Here is a 12,991-nt window from a genome sequence, read left to right on the forward strand (position 1 = left end):
TTTTTTTTAACTGCTTGGTGTACATTAATTATACTTGCAGGGGGTTTAAAAACCCCATGAAGATGCAAGTAGCATTCAAATACAATCAAACTGCAGAACAACTTCCTGATTTAGTGACAAATTGTTTTACTTTGTGTAAGCAGCTGATATATGCCAGCACTCAGAAGTAAACTCTTAAAGCTACACATTAGATGCTTACTAGTGCTAACAAYTTGCAACCAGTCATGTGATTATTCTATAAACAGTATGAGCGRACAGTGCCATCATTAAACTTTTTAGGTTTTTATGTTTCATGATGAAGAAGAAAAAAACCAAACTGATCCAATTCAACTTAGTAAAATAACCGTTCAAAAATAAAATCATGCCAAGGCAGACATTGCATGACAGCAATAAAAAAGAATCACTTGACAATTACAGCATTGAAGGACAACTTATCTAAATGTGACCTATGTCTTCTTTAGCAGTGATGTCTGAATTAGTATTTTGCATTTGCAAAGCAGGAGGTAGCTTATAGGGGTGTGTGCTGTTAGGAATTGACTTCTGACCCATTTCCTTGTTGAAGTGTGCACGTCACTGGGTGATGGGAATAGAACCATTTTGAATCTATCACCACTTAGATTAACAAATTTTGCGCAAGCATTAAAATTGTYTAAAAAAWTKRMMAAAAAAGTTTATCACSAGAAGAATATCACTCATGAACCKTACATGATGTCGTGTCATGWGACAAAGCTTACAAATACACAAGTAAGAGTTCCCAGTATTTGTTCATTATCTAACAAAACAAGATCATGTGATTATGCTACCAGGTTAAAACACTCATCTTGGTTTACAAATAGTCCATCTAGTAAAGCATTAAATAATACCTTTCAAACTGAATATTTATTCCTACAGTTTAGCAGAAAAATATGAATTTTTAAATGCTCCTCAAACGTACTTCTGTCAACTTATTTTTTTATTTGACATTTTTAAAAAGTGCAGGTAAGTAGGTATGCACGGTTTACCTTGTCAGATCCACAGAATATAAATCGGCCTCGGCATCTTCTTGGTTTACCAAAACGTTCTCATTCTCCATAATCAACTGATTTTCCATCTGGTTCTCTACAGTCCTAACTTGTACGTAGCCGAACGACAGGGTGTCTCAATACCTTTTGCTCTTATATCCTAATCGCCAACTCTACAGGGAGTAAAGGTCTGTTTTACAGCAAGTGTCGAAAGCATTTCAGAGCACAGCATAAAGATAAAGCCACAGCAGGACAAGAGTCAAGTGTTCGGTCTCAAACCCAAACTGCTCTCTTAGCTTTCATTTTCCCCAAGGATTAAGGAGAGATGTTGTGGAAATACACAACAGTGGGAGGTGATGRAAATGTAGGGGTTCAAAAAAACATTGCAAAGAATTAAAAATCTAACCACAAAATACAATGGTCTATTCTCATCGGCAACAAGGTGGCTTTACAAGCGGCCAATACAATAGGAATGACAACTGTGAAGGATGTTAACGAGGTTTAGGGCACAGRAATAGTCAACAAATGTATAAAAAACACACAAAAAAAATTGATATGTCAATGTAGTGTAACAAGTAGTCCAAACATGTCAGGATTTGATCTTCAGTGGTTTATTCCTWTGACCTCATCAAGATAGTCCAACTGTACATCTGACATCAACCACACTTTAATTATAWATCACTTACTTTAAACCTATGCTGTCTCAACACCACCTGCCACATTTCCACTGCTAACATGTGACAACCTACAGAGTGAACAAGGGGTGCCAGCTGGGTTTAAATAGATTTGGCAGTTAGCAAATCATTAAAACATGATCCTGACCACAGTCTTGAGGCCTTTCAGGGCTGTGGAGCATGTATGCATTTGCCCTAGATACAAAATCTATCAGTAAGGAGTTACCTGACATCTATTGATATTGGATAAGCAGGCCAGTGTTTTATCATTTGCCAGTCCTTTATTAAAAAGGCTATAGATAAATCTTTCCACAATCAAATTTTCCAGCTTCAAAGAAAATGGAAGTTTAAAGTGTTTATAAAAACTTTTTTCTCCACACAAAAGTGAACAAAAAAAAAGGTCAAACCTATTAATTTCCCTCAAATGGCTAACATACAGCACAGAGTCAAACTGCCTTCAACAGTATAGTTTGATCAATTTTGTCCACTCATTGTTTTAAGTACCAACAACGCTYGAACAAAATGTTCAAAGAGGTATTATAGTCACTGATTATCTTCGTTCCAAACAGAACTTGTGCGTCACTGACTAAAAACATGAAATTACTCAATTCAGGACGGCTGGTTTCTAAAACGTGATTAGATAATAGATTTAAGGTTTTTCAAAATCTTGTGTTGACGAAAGCAGGGACTGATGCCACAAACAACATCCTAGTCAGCAAAACAACCCCACGCGGTATAAAGATATTTAAATTTTCAGTTTTGAGTGATCCAGTAGTCCTACAGATGTCAGCCTTGTCACGGTCTGCAGTGCTAGCACCCTKAAGACAAAATTACCGCCAAGCAGAACTCTACGGCCAAAAGCTGCTGCTGTAGCAACATGAATGTATGCCTCACTTCCTGAAGCTTTTCAACCTTTTAAACAGAAACCATGAACAGAGCCACATGGTGCGATAGCGCCACCTTCTGGACAAACAAGGCTCGTTTAAATGCAACAAACTGACAGATCAATTTTAGCCCCCTAAAACAATAACAGATCATTGTACCTGCATTTACCCAACTTAAAAATAAAAAGGACAAAATTAAAATATGTATTCAGATCAAATCATGGTAGAGGGCAAAATCTTGTAAGTGAATTTGTTTATTCAATATGGTTGACATTTGGCCTACTTTATGGCAGCCACATTGATTTTCACCATCATAAACAAATACAACCTAAAATATTACTCGGGCACCCTGCCAGGGCTTCACAGCAGGAACTGTGTACATGTGCTGTCCCAAGTGTAAGAGATCGGTGTGTGTGTGTTACTGAATAACTGGGGCTGTGTTTTGCTATGGGAAGTCACGCGGCCTCATGCACACAACACGTCCCTCAACTTCCTTCATGCAAATTGAACACAGAAACAGAGAAGGCCTTTCTTCAAGACAACTGTATTCTATGAACGACTGGGCAAGTGTGCAGAGAAAACTAGGTAGTTATGCAGTATAAAAATACCCACAAGACTTTAAATCGCTTTAAAATCATATATATTCACTGAGGGTCCAATAATAAACACCCGATTTCAGCAACTTGGGGTACATGGTTGTCTGAATAGGCAATACAGCCAAGTCAGATGGGYGATAAATCATTTAAATACTGTAAGTCTTTAAAACTTTGTACAGGCTAGTGAAAGGATAACAGGACATCAATCTTAAGGAAAAAATAATAATACACTGCATGTTGAACAAAAAAAGAAGGRTATAATTTTCAACTGAACAAATTCTAATGATAGTATCTTGTTCCCTTTGTAGTACCTGAATTCTTTTCCATGTTTTTACCATTAAAATGTGATGAGGTATAATAGGTATTATGTTTGGGACAAGAAAAATGTTGTGCTTCCCCTTTGTTTTGAAAAAAAAAAAGGTTATTTATGTCACAACAGCACACCACACGAATAAAAAAAAAGCCAACAAGGAGCCAGACAAGCTTTAGTCACGATTCTAAGTACGGTAAGWCTGTGTGGGCCTGAATCTAGAACAGCAACTACTTTAAGTAGAATTSAGCAGGCTCCTGTGAAATTCTAAAAGTGAAACTGTAAAGAAGAATATAGTCTTTTATCTTGGCTGTGTGACAAGGATATCAGAGTAGTCATTAGCACTAGTCAGACAGAGGCAACGCATAACTTCGACTGCTACCAGCTAAGGTAGCCTGCAACCCATCATTAAGCAATAGACAGTTCTGCAGATGTGGTTTTCTGACTTTAACATGGGTTTTCTCCCTGTGCCTCGTACACATCTCATAATTAGGACCTACAGTTTTCACGGCCCACAGCAGTACTGAAGTTCTCTCCTGGGAGCATCTTCCTGGAGCCAACAGGATGCATGCAAAGCTGCCCCACCCAGCCTATTCTAGGATCTTGTATTTCCAAAAGCTCTGCAGCTGTGCCAGGTCTCTTCCCTAGTACCAGGCAAGTCATTATTTTTTTTTGCCCTGACAGCACAAGCCTGTATGAAAACATCTTACAAAAAGCGAGCAAGGACGACGCTCAGTGTTAACRCTTGCTTTGCTACCGTCAACTATTTGTGCTTATTTGAAACAGTCTAATTTAACACTTTCACGTTATTCTGGAGATTTAAGTATAAAAAAGGAAGAAAAAAAACAAGTCGATGAGATCAAATGACTTATTGTTTTAAATGGAAAGAGCCTTAGTTTACTAAAGCCTTATACAGCCTGAAGTACGAGTGCGTTCTTGAAACAGATAATCACCCACCATTCCATACCAGATAGACTCACCATAAGTGCACTGATAACCAGTAGGCCACCTCTGATTGGCAGGGCTCTTTTACTCCTGCAAACAGCTATCTATGGGTCGGAATGTTGAAGGCAAAACCTAGAGGACATGGAGAGCTGACAGCGAGACTCAGATCATTTACATAACGCTGTAGACCACCTGTGGTCAACTCGTGAAGCCTAAAAATAGACTATTCTTAGAAAACATGGGCATGCTTGTCTGGATGTAGTACGGTACAGTTTGTGTAAAGGGATTTTGAGAAGAAATGCGTGTTGAGAGTGCTGCATAAGTCTTTTCCAAGGGCTGGACACCTGTGAAACTGAACAGGCGTAGACGATGGAACAGCAAATGTTGACGCCAATCTGACCCATTAGAGCAGGTGGATGAAGTCATGATTTCTGAGCTGTAGACAAAGGCGAGATTAAGAACCAACCAAATCTGGATCAGCTTTTCTTTATGCCAGTTTTCCACTTGTAATGCTAGTTATTTACACTCACAGGATTACCTACAGTAGTTACTACTAGTGTGAAAACAAACAACTCACAGCACAGCAATGTGGGCCAATGGCTGTGTTATTATTAAAAAGGATGGAAAAAGCGAGAAAGGTTAGAAATTAAACAAGATAATAAATGTTTGTATTGTCACAAAAAGCTTATGATTATGTTTTTTTTTTCCATAAACACATCATCCAGCTAAGATATATTTACAAACTGACTATAATGTATACTAAAAGGGTTCCAGGCCTTTATTTAATTTAATTTTGTTTTTGTTAAGTTGTAAAATTGGGTCAGATCTCTTCAAATGCCTGAATACGTATGAGTCATTAAGTCAGAACAGAGATTAATTCCAGTATTTTGCTAATATAAATAGTAAAACATGCTCTCATTTGCCACATTTCATGATATATAACACAGCTAAACGTATTTCAGTAATTTACTTTAATAAGTTCGTTTTCTATCAACATAAACATACAGTTAGCAAACCGAGTCTGAAATCTTTATTTAAATGTCAGCTGAGCACATCCTCTTAGCGGCTAGTTAGCATGCTAGCGGTTTGTACCACAGACTGACTGTGCTCTGTTAATTTCACACGGCTGTTTTCAACTGTACTTTATCATTACAACGATATTCCTTTCTGTACGACTGTTGTCAGCAAAGAAACAGATAAACCAAATAAGTTAGTGTCCAAAACGATGCTCTACAGCAGCCGGCGGAAGCTAGCGGTCGAGCTTAGCCACATTCAATCCACTCACCTCTCCTTCATGAAGTGCTTTATTCTCACGATGGCCTTCTCGTCGATCTTCCTGAGAAAGGTTTTTAACCTATCTTTTTTATTTTCAAGCATTCTTCCCTAARCCAGTAGTGGTCGATTCGTGTAGAAACGACTCTCCACGCCAAACTCCACCGTTCTTGTTTGGCTTCTAGTTCTTTTCGCCCTTTCTCCCCACGGCTGATTAGGATAATGAGCTCAAATCGGACCAAGTCAGAAGACCAATCAGAATCGTCGAAGGCCTATGAAAAAACGGTCATGTCAGATGTGTTATCCAATCAGAATGAGGTAGTTGGCCTAAGCTGACCGCCCATCTGCCTTATATGGTAAATGGGCGGTCACTGCCTTAATTTATACAAGGCCTGATACTATTTCACGTGTGTTTGTCTTTTTAATCAAAAAAATTTTCAAAAGAAAGTTTATTTAAACACGAGAAGAGATAAAACACGTATATTGTTTGATGTTCCACACTAGGTAAACCTAAACTATATACCAAAAACACTAAGTAGTCAAATACCAGGGTGGGGCCTGCCTGCTAGTTATGCAGATATTTTGTTGGGTGAAGGTGTTTGTGTTTAGTCCCAATGTCTAAAAGCAAAGCAACAGAAAACAGTACAATTCTGTTGAATAGTTTAATTTAAATACAGCTATATTTTAAGACATTTATTTCCGTATATCAGTAATAATGGTTAAAACGATCGCTGGAAGTCAATGTTTTTAAATTTAAAATGTAAAAATGCAGTACTGCATTATAATCCCATGATGTATATACAGAGACATAAATGACTCATTAGTGTGGAAAGAAGGCCATGTGTCCATGACTATTTTTCAATACTCCACCACCACACCCTGTTACAAAATTTTAATGCAAGACCTCTTATTTTGAAAAGGGGGGAAATGCAACACCTYAATGAACAAATGGCATTGACTCTTATCTATTGTAGGACTATAATCAGCAATTCAAGGCCATAGGGCCAAACATTATGCTGGAAGCTAAATCACAGTGCCATCGCACTGAATGGCCATTTTATCTTTTAAATTGTATAAGATGCAAATGGCRAATAGGTACTCTGTTTTTACCTTACTTGCATTATCTGATACTGTAGTTATTTAAAGTAGCCTTGAGAAGTGTGAGGAAGTGTTTACAGAGGCTGACCCTGAACTTTGGCCTCTGCCTGAAAGTTATGAGGAAACGCCTTCCACTAAAAGAATAAAGAATATATTTAAATGTGATTTAAATGTTTACACATTTTCAGCTCATTCTAACTTGATTGATTTGTTGCAGTTAAAACTGATGAAAAAATGATAACATATCGACAATGACCTTGAACACGTAAAACAAAATTCTTATCAGGTAACAGTTTATAGAAAGGTGCACAAACATCAGCTTTGAAAGCTTTTTTTTGTTGTTGTTGTTGTTGTTGTTATTTCCCTCCTCCTCACCAGGCAGTTCAGTCACTACCACGCCACCAGAAACAGAAGAGGCAGTGTATTACCACATGACGCGGCAAACACAACWCCCTCACACAATCTGGCCTTTACAATAGCCAGCCTGCCCGTCAGACTTCCCTGACGCCCTCGCTGCCTGGAAGCAAGGCAGATACTAAAAAGGAAATCACGCATCGTGAGGAAGTGTGTAACGCAACAAAAGTGGCGTAGGTGCTGCACAGGCAGCTATAGGCTTTTCTGTGCTGAATCACTGACGTGGATKAACACTCATTATTATTTGCTCACAAAAGAGAAATTACCCAAAGACATCACAGTAGCCCACCTACCCAACCCACCCAAATGTTTGATGTAATTTCATAAATCATAATCATAAGTTTTTATATATGTATATATTTGAAACATCARCCTTTATATCTTACACATTATATTCCATGAATGATCATAATGACTTGGGATGTCAAAGGCAAACTGCGTTCTTGCCAGTAATAACCTTTATCTAAAGTTTTATTACTACTGTGAAGAAAATATTTTAGAATGTGAYTCTACACTGATTACTGAATGGAACAACGTGGCAGCTGATTATATCCTTCCTCTTCTGATAGTAGGGAAGTATTTTATGAGGAAGGTTGAAATGGAAACAAATACAATGTATTGTTAGAGAATACYCAGGAAAAACACTTTATATTTAATTGTGATTTATATGCAGCCTATACAATTTGGCCTAGTATTTGACTCTGTTAAGATAATGGATGAATGAAACTGTACACCAGATGGGAACATTATGGACTTTTTTTTTTGTTTAATTTCAATGTTTGTTTTTTTTGCTGTGAAAAAAATATTTAAAAAAAATTTCTTGTAACACAGTGAGATGTCTTGTTAAGCTTGTATGTTGGGACAGATGCTCAGCTACTGCCACATCAAATTTTAGCACTGTATCTGTTAAATGAAATGAGTTATCGTAATTTTTATTTATTTGTTTTTAGGTCAGTTGGCTGTGGTAGCCATCTTGAATCCGATTAAAAGGGAGAATGACGAGTGAATAAAAAAGTTAGATGGCAACATTMAAACGTAAAATAAAACAATTGTATTGTATGACAAATAGTGAAATCCAGACCACACTTTTTGCTAATATTGACCGACTGAGTGCAATCTATTCGCCATCGGTTCAGTCAATATTTGCAAACCACTTTGGCAACAGTGAAAAAAAAAAACACATCCCATCTCTCAACAGCCTATGAGCTGAGAGTTTCAGGACAAAAGAACCACAACATTTGCTTTTGCAAACACAAAATCCTTTGATTCAGTCAGCACACTCTTTTGCACTTAAATTTAGCTGTTGTATGAAAATGAGAGTCTTACATGTGTTTTTATTCTTGACTTTTGCTGCCTACTTTTAAAAAAAATCCAAATAAAGTTCCCTTGCTTTTTTACAAGCAGTGAACATGAATGTGTGCGGTAGGTTCATTGGCCTCTTGTACAACTAGTTTTATCACAGCTTATATGACTGAAAATATAGCTGTTAAAACAATTTCCCATCTAGAACTTGTGGATCTGCTAGAACACATTGGTTCATGTTTCTTTGATTGTGCCTGTAATTACGATTAAAAAAAAAGGGAAGAAGAGAAAACGTAAGAAAAACGCTGCATGGTTTACTTGGAGGACCTTGGCGGGCGAGCAACGCCTTGGCCTGCAAAGCTTGTGACGAACACTCAGCTGCAGCCGTGCCCTTTCGTATCACAGGTGCACGGTCACGCTGATGAAGCGAACTGAAAAAGAACAGAGGTTGCACTCTACCCTGGAAAAAATATGTTGTTTTTATCTTGTGGTGAAACATTCAAACACGCTTAACAAATGGAGCTGAGATAAATGCTGTACATGCAGGACATCCTAACAAAATGTTTCAAAAACCGATTGCACGCAAGATTATTTAACCATGAGAAAAGTGCATCATCAGGACTTCCAAATCAGTCGGCTACAAGCGGAATCATCTGACTGCAGCGGCCACACAACTGGTGACRCATTGTTGGCAAGTTTGGGATTTTTTGTGGAATTTCCGAATTCAAAAAGGCAGAACGTCAGTGTCTTGTTGTGTCCTGTCATGAATGTTTCTCTTGTTATCATAGCTTGTACCTGACATTTAATGATGAACACACTGTCAAGGACAAATTAACGTCATGACAGAGTGAAAAATATAAAGTGATAAAGTCTTTGAGGCAGCCAACAAAGCACAACTTGTTTTCTGATGTCCTGACCATGAGGTAAATCCCCTTTTCAAGCTGCCTTTCATCTCATTAATTTTTCAGATTATCATATTTTCAAAACCAATTTCAACATCAGATGCTGCTTTGTAATACGGGAAAAAAAATTAATAAGCAGACAGTATAAAAAATCCACATAAAGGGTTATTTCTCTTTATTTTGTGGACCTGTAGGTTGAGGGTAAAAAGGTCAGCACATCAACAAGAATTTACCGCAGCAGTGCCAGCAGGCAGCCCCATCTTACTGCCTACCCAGTAAGATCATCTTACCGGCAACACTGGAACATTGTCGGTTCCCAGAGTAGGAATCATTTTGCAGATATGCTGGACATTTTCATACTTTAGAGGGCTGTTCACACGTTGAGGGTGATGGAGGTTTGTCCCATGTCATGTTGCTCAGCTGGTATGAAGGACTAGAAGTTTACCCGTGTCATGTATTGAAAACCTTTTACCCGGTGTGCTTTTATTTGTGCTCTCTGTCCGTGAGCTGCTAAAGGCTCAGGTGTAACAAATATAGTCAACGTGTATTGGGTTTCTACCTGGTAGGGCGACTTGTACTGGGTTACACTCATAACTTATTTATCTGTGTCCCTCACTCCAGAGCTTTTAGGTGGTTGGTTGGACGTTTCATGGGCTAAAAAGGTGGGGAAGGACTGTTTTATTAATTTTTTTCTTCTGCTACAGTTGATCACCAATACCTGAGCGGAGGCCGATGCAGAGCGGCGAGCTTATGAGCGCGTAGGAGTCCAAGGCAGTAGTGGTCAAGGCCATGGAGGACCAGAAGGCCCAGAATCAGGGGTGTCCGGAGCCCACAGCTCCTCCGCTTCCGCCACCTTCACCTCCACCGACGGATCCACCAGAATACCCAAGACCGAGGCTCATCTTCCACACCCAGCTGGCTCATGGGAGCCCGACGGGGCGCATCCATGGATTCACCAACGTCAAGGAGCTGTATGCCAAGATTGCAGAGGTGTTCAACATCTCCGCCTCAGAGGTAACGTTACAAAGCAACACTGAAAATCCTTGAAATAATGTGGTTGTTGCCCTCTCATTATTCCTGCTTTGTGTTGCAGAAATAAAAGAAAACAGGTGTTTGCAGGTATTAGGTTTCCATTCCAGTGTTTGTTTCCATGATGCTTTGTTGAAGATTATTTCCTCCTACTATTATCTGCCAGACTTTGTACTTGAGCTCTCACGCAAGGATCAATAGTGGAAACAAATAGCTATGAAAATGAAACTGGCTGGTCACATTTTACACACAAAAGGTTTTTTCAAAAAAGAATGTAAATAAAAAGTGAAACTGAATACTTGAATAAATGTAATTTTCAGTCGGATATAGTCAACAGCATTTTAGGTTTGTAGTCTAAAGAAAATAAATGAAATTACCAATAGATTTTTTTTAATGTTACAGTTATATGGATCAATAATTACCTTTGACACATTTAGGCTTACAAACTGCTTTATGCCCAATTCTGTTTTTATTTGCTGTGGACAAAGTGGAGTAGGTTACACCAATGGTGTGTCTTTAGGCCTACCATTAATTACTTACTTTTGTAAAATGAATCAGGATATTTTGGGGTTAAAATACATTGCAATTATTTTAGTGTGATTTACTTGACTTTCCTTTTATTTTTATTTTTTTACATTTACCCTGCACCTTTTCTGTTATATGTCAGTTCAACAATAAGAAAATGCCCACCTTCTCCAACAGTAATACATATTTTACATTTTTAGAATGTATTATAAGACATACCTAAAGTTCTCAATTTTCCTATAGTATGCATTTACCTAGAGCACTGCTTGACTAGGAAAAATTACAACACGGTTCAAAAAAAAAATACATCCATAATGTGACAAGGTCAGACTTAAAGCCCTGCATGTCATTTTCAGCAGTTATGCTAACATGTATGACCTTGTAAATTTTGTAATCTGGTCAAAGTTACATAAAGATGATAAGAAACGTACAGCTGTGTACTTAACTAGTTAATATCTAGTGTGTTAGAGCAAATTATATAACTTTATTGGGGGTTGTTACATTGACTGGATCAAATTATTGTGTAAAATTAAAAAAAAAATTACGCCCAGGGTTTTCCCAATATACTCAAGTAAAAATATGATGAACTATGTGTGGCCCTGTGATGGACTTGCGACCTGTCCAGGGTGTACCCCGCCCCTCGCACTGTGACTGCTGGATATGGACGCCAGTCCCCGTGACCCTAAAAGGAAAAAGTGGGTATAGATAATGAATGGATGGATAGTGCTGCTTTTACTTAAGTAAAAATTAACCTTCCAAGAATGTACTTAAGGAAAAATGTAATTCATAAAGAGGCTACTCGAGTACTGAGTAACTGCTTGTCACATCTTTTTTTTCATATTTTAAAATGATGTCATCAGACTGACAAAAAAATAGAAATTTAGGTGCAAATTCTGTTGTCATTACAAAAGAACAAATTACGGTGACCATTTACCACATATTCACCCAACCTCCAAATGGTTCAAATCTTGTGTCTGCCAGTAATCTACCAGTTGACCCTAGAGTCACGTCCTCCAGGTCACAATCCGGGTGCTTCCCACCTTGTTACACAAAGAAGAGGTCTCACTTCAACATATACTGTAGGTGTGGGTGCATCTGGTGCATTTCTGTTTAACACGTGCTTGTTCTTCACTCCATGAAGTTTCTTACAGTGGAGCAGGCTTTAAAAAAAGCATTAGTCAGAAAACAATCTTCAGACAAAAATGATGATTACCCTGCACATTTTATCTACAGGTTTTGCTTTGCTATGTAAAAGTGCATTTAGTGTTGTGATTCAGCATAACCTAAAGCATACAATGTAGCCTCTAAACCCCTTTACCAGAACTAGTGATTGGTCCTTTCCTTTGAATTCCCAATACTAACACTCAGCAACAAGCAAAAGTACAATGCACCACCGTCTTTATCATTGTTATCAGCATTCAAGGCTATCATGATTGCTTTTCCTATCTTTATAGTTCATGGCCATGATTACGCGTGTTTGATCCTGTCGAGCAGGTACTGTGCATCCAGATTGTGTCTTTGGTGCTGCRCATTTTCTTTTAGAGCACAACGATTTTGTGGTTAATTTTAAAAAATCCTTGCAAACTTCTCAGTTCTTGTGCCAAATCATTTGGAGTATTAAAAAGTTGAAATTTGATGCTGTTTGATGGTGTGTACAACTCGCACAATCTGTTCTAAAGGCCCTGTCACACTATACTGTTTTAGACAACTCATGCCATCTTATGAAAAGYTTGTCCAACACTAAGCTGAAGGTGGAATTAAAAAAAAGTGTACTATAAGCCTATTTTGGATTGGATCGAATATAAACTGTAGCTGATAGGAGTAAAATATATTCCAAACTAAATGTTCACAAGTAAGCAGAAACTGTCTAAAACACTATAGTGTAACAGGACCTTTGAAGTTCAAAATATTTAAATTTCCAGCTYTGGTAAATTCCCAACTCTACAAATTTTCTTTAGAGCCAAACATATTTGCATATTTGCCATAAAAATATTCAAAGTAGCTTTTTTTTCTTTGAGAAAGCAGTTACAGTTGAAGTA

The 12,991-nt window shown here is 37.9% G+C and overlaps 2 protein-coding genes across 3 annotated transcripts in view; one reads left to right on the forward strand and one right to left on the reverse strand.

Annotated features, from left to right (window-relative positions):
* Window positions 1-5,902, reverse strand: part of si:zfos-943e10.1 (GRAM domain-containing protein 3) — a 14,021-nt gene extending 8,119 nt beyond the window's left edge. Inside the window, exon 1 of one of the 2 annotated variants that reach the window (XM_014010771.1) lies at window positions 5,696-5,902. In XM_014010771.1, the coding sequence (XP_013866225.1) occupies window positions 5,696-5,787 (92 nt within the window). In that variant the 5' untranslated portion in view covers window positions 5,788-5,902. Of the gene's footprint in view, window positions 1-1,001; window positions 1,295-5,695 lie in introns of those variants that run through there. The other variant, XM_014010772.1, reaches the window with a different exon arrangement.
* Window positions 5,903-10,048: 4,146 nt separating this feature from the next.
* gipc3 (GIPC PDZ domain containing family, member 3) overlaps window positions 10,049-12,991 on the forward strand; it is a 16,526-nt gene continuing 13,583 nt past the window's right edge. The window contains exon 1 of the mRNA XM_014010774.1: window positions 10,049-10,412. Within this exon, the coding sequence (XP_013866228.1) occupies window positions 10,188-10,412 (225 nt within the window). The 5' untranslated portion in view covers window positions 10,049-10,187. The remainder of the gene's footprint in view (window positions 10,413-12,991) is intronic.

Source organism: Austrofundulus limnaeus, unplaced genomic scaffold (genome assembly GCF_001266775.1).
Source record: "Austrofundulus limnaeus strain Quisiro unplaced genomic scaffold, Austrofundulus_limnaeus-1.0 Scaffold73, whole genome shotgun sequence".
Classification (NCBI taxonomy): domain Eukaryota; kingdom Metazoa; phylum Chordata; class Actinopteri; order Cyprinodontiformes; family Rivulidae; genus Austrofundulus; species Austrofundulus limnaeus.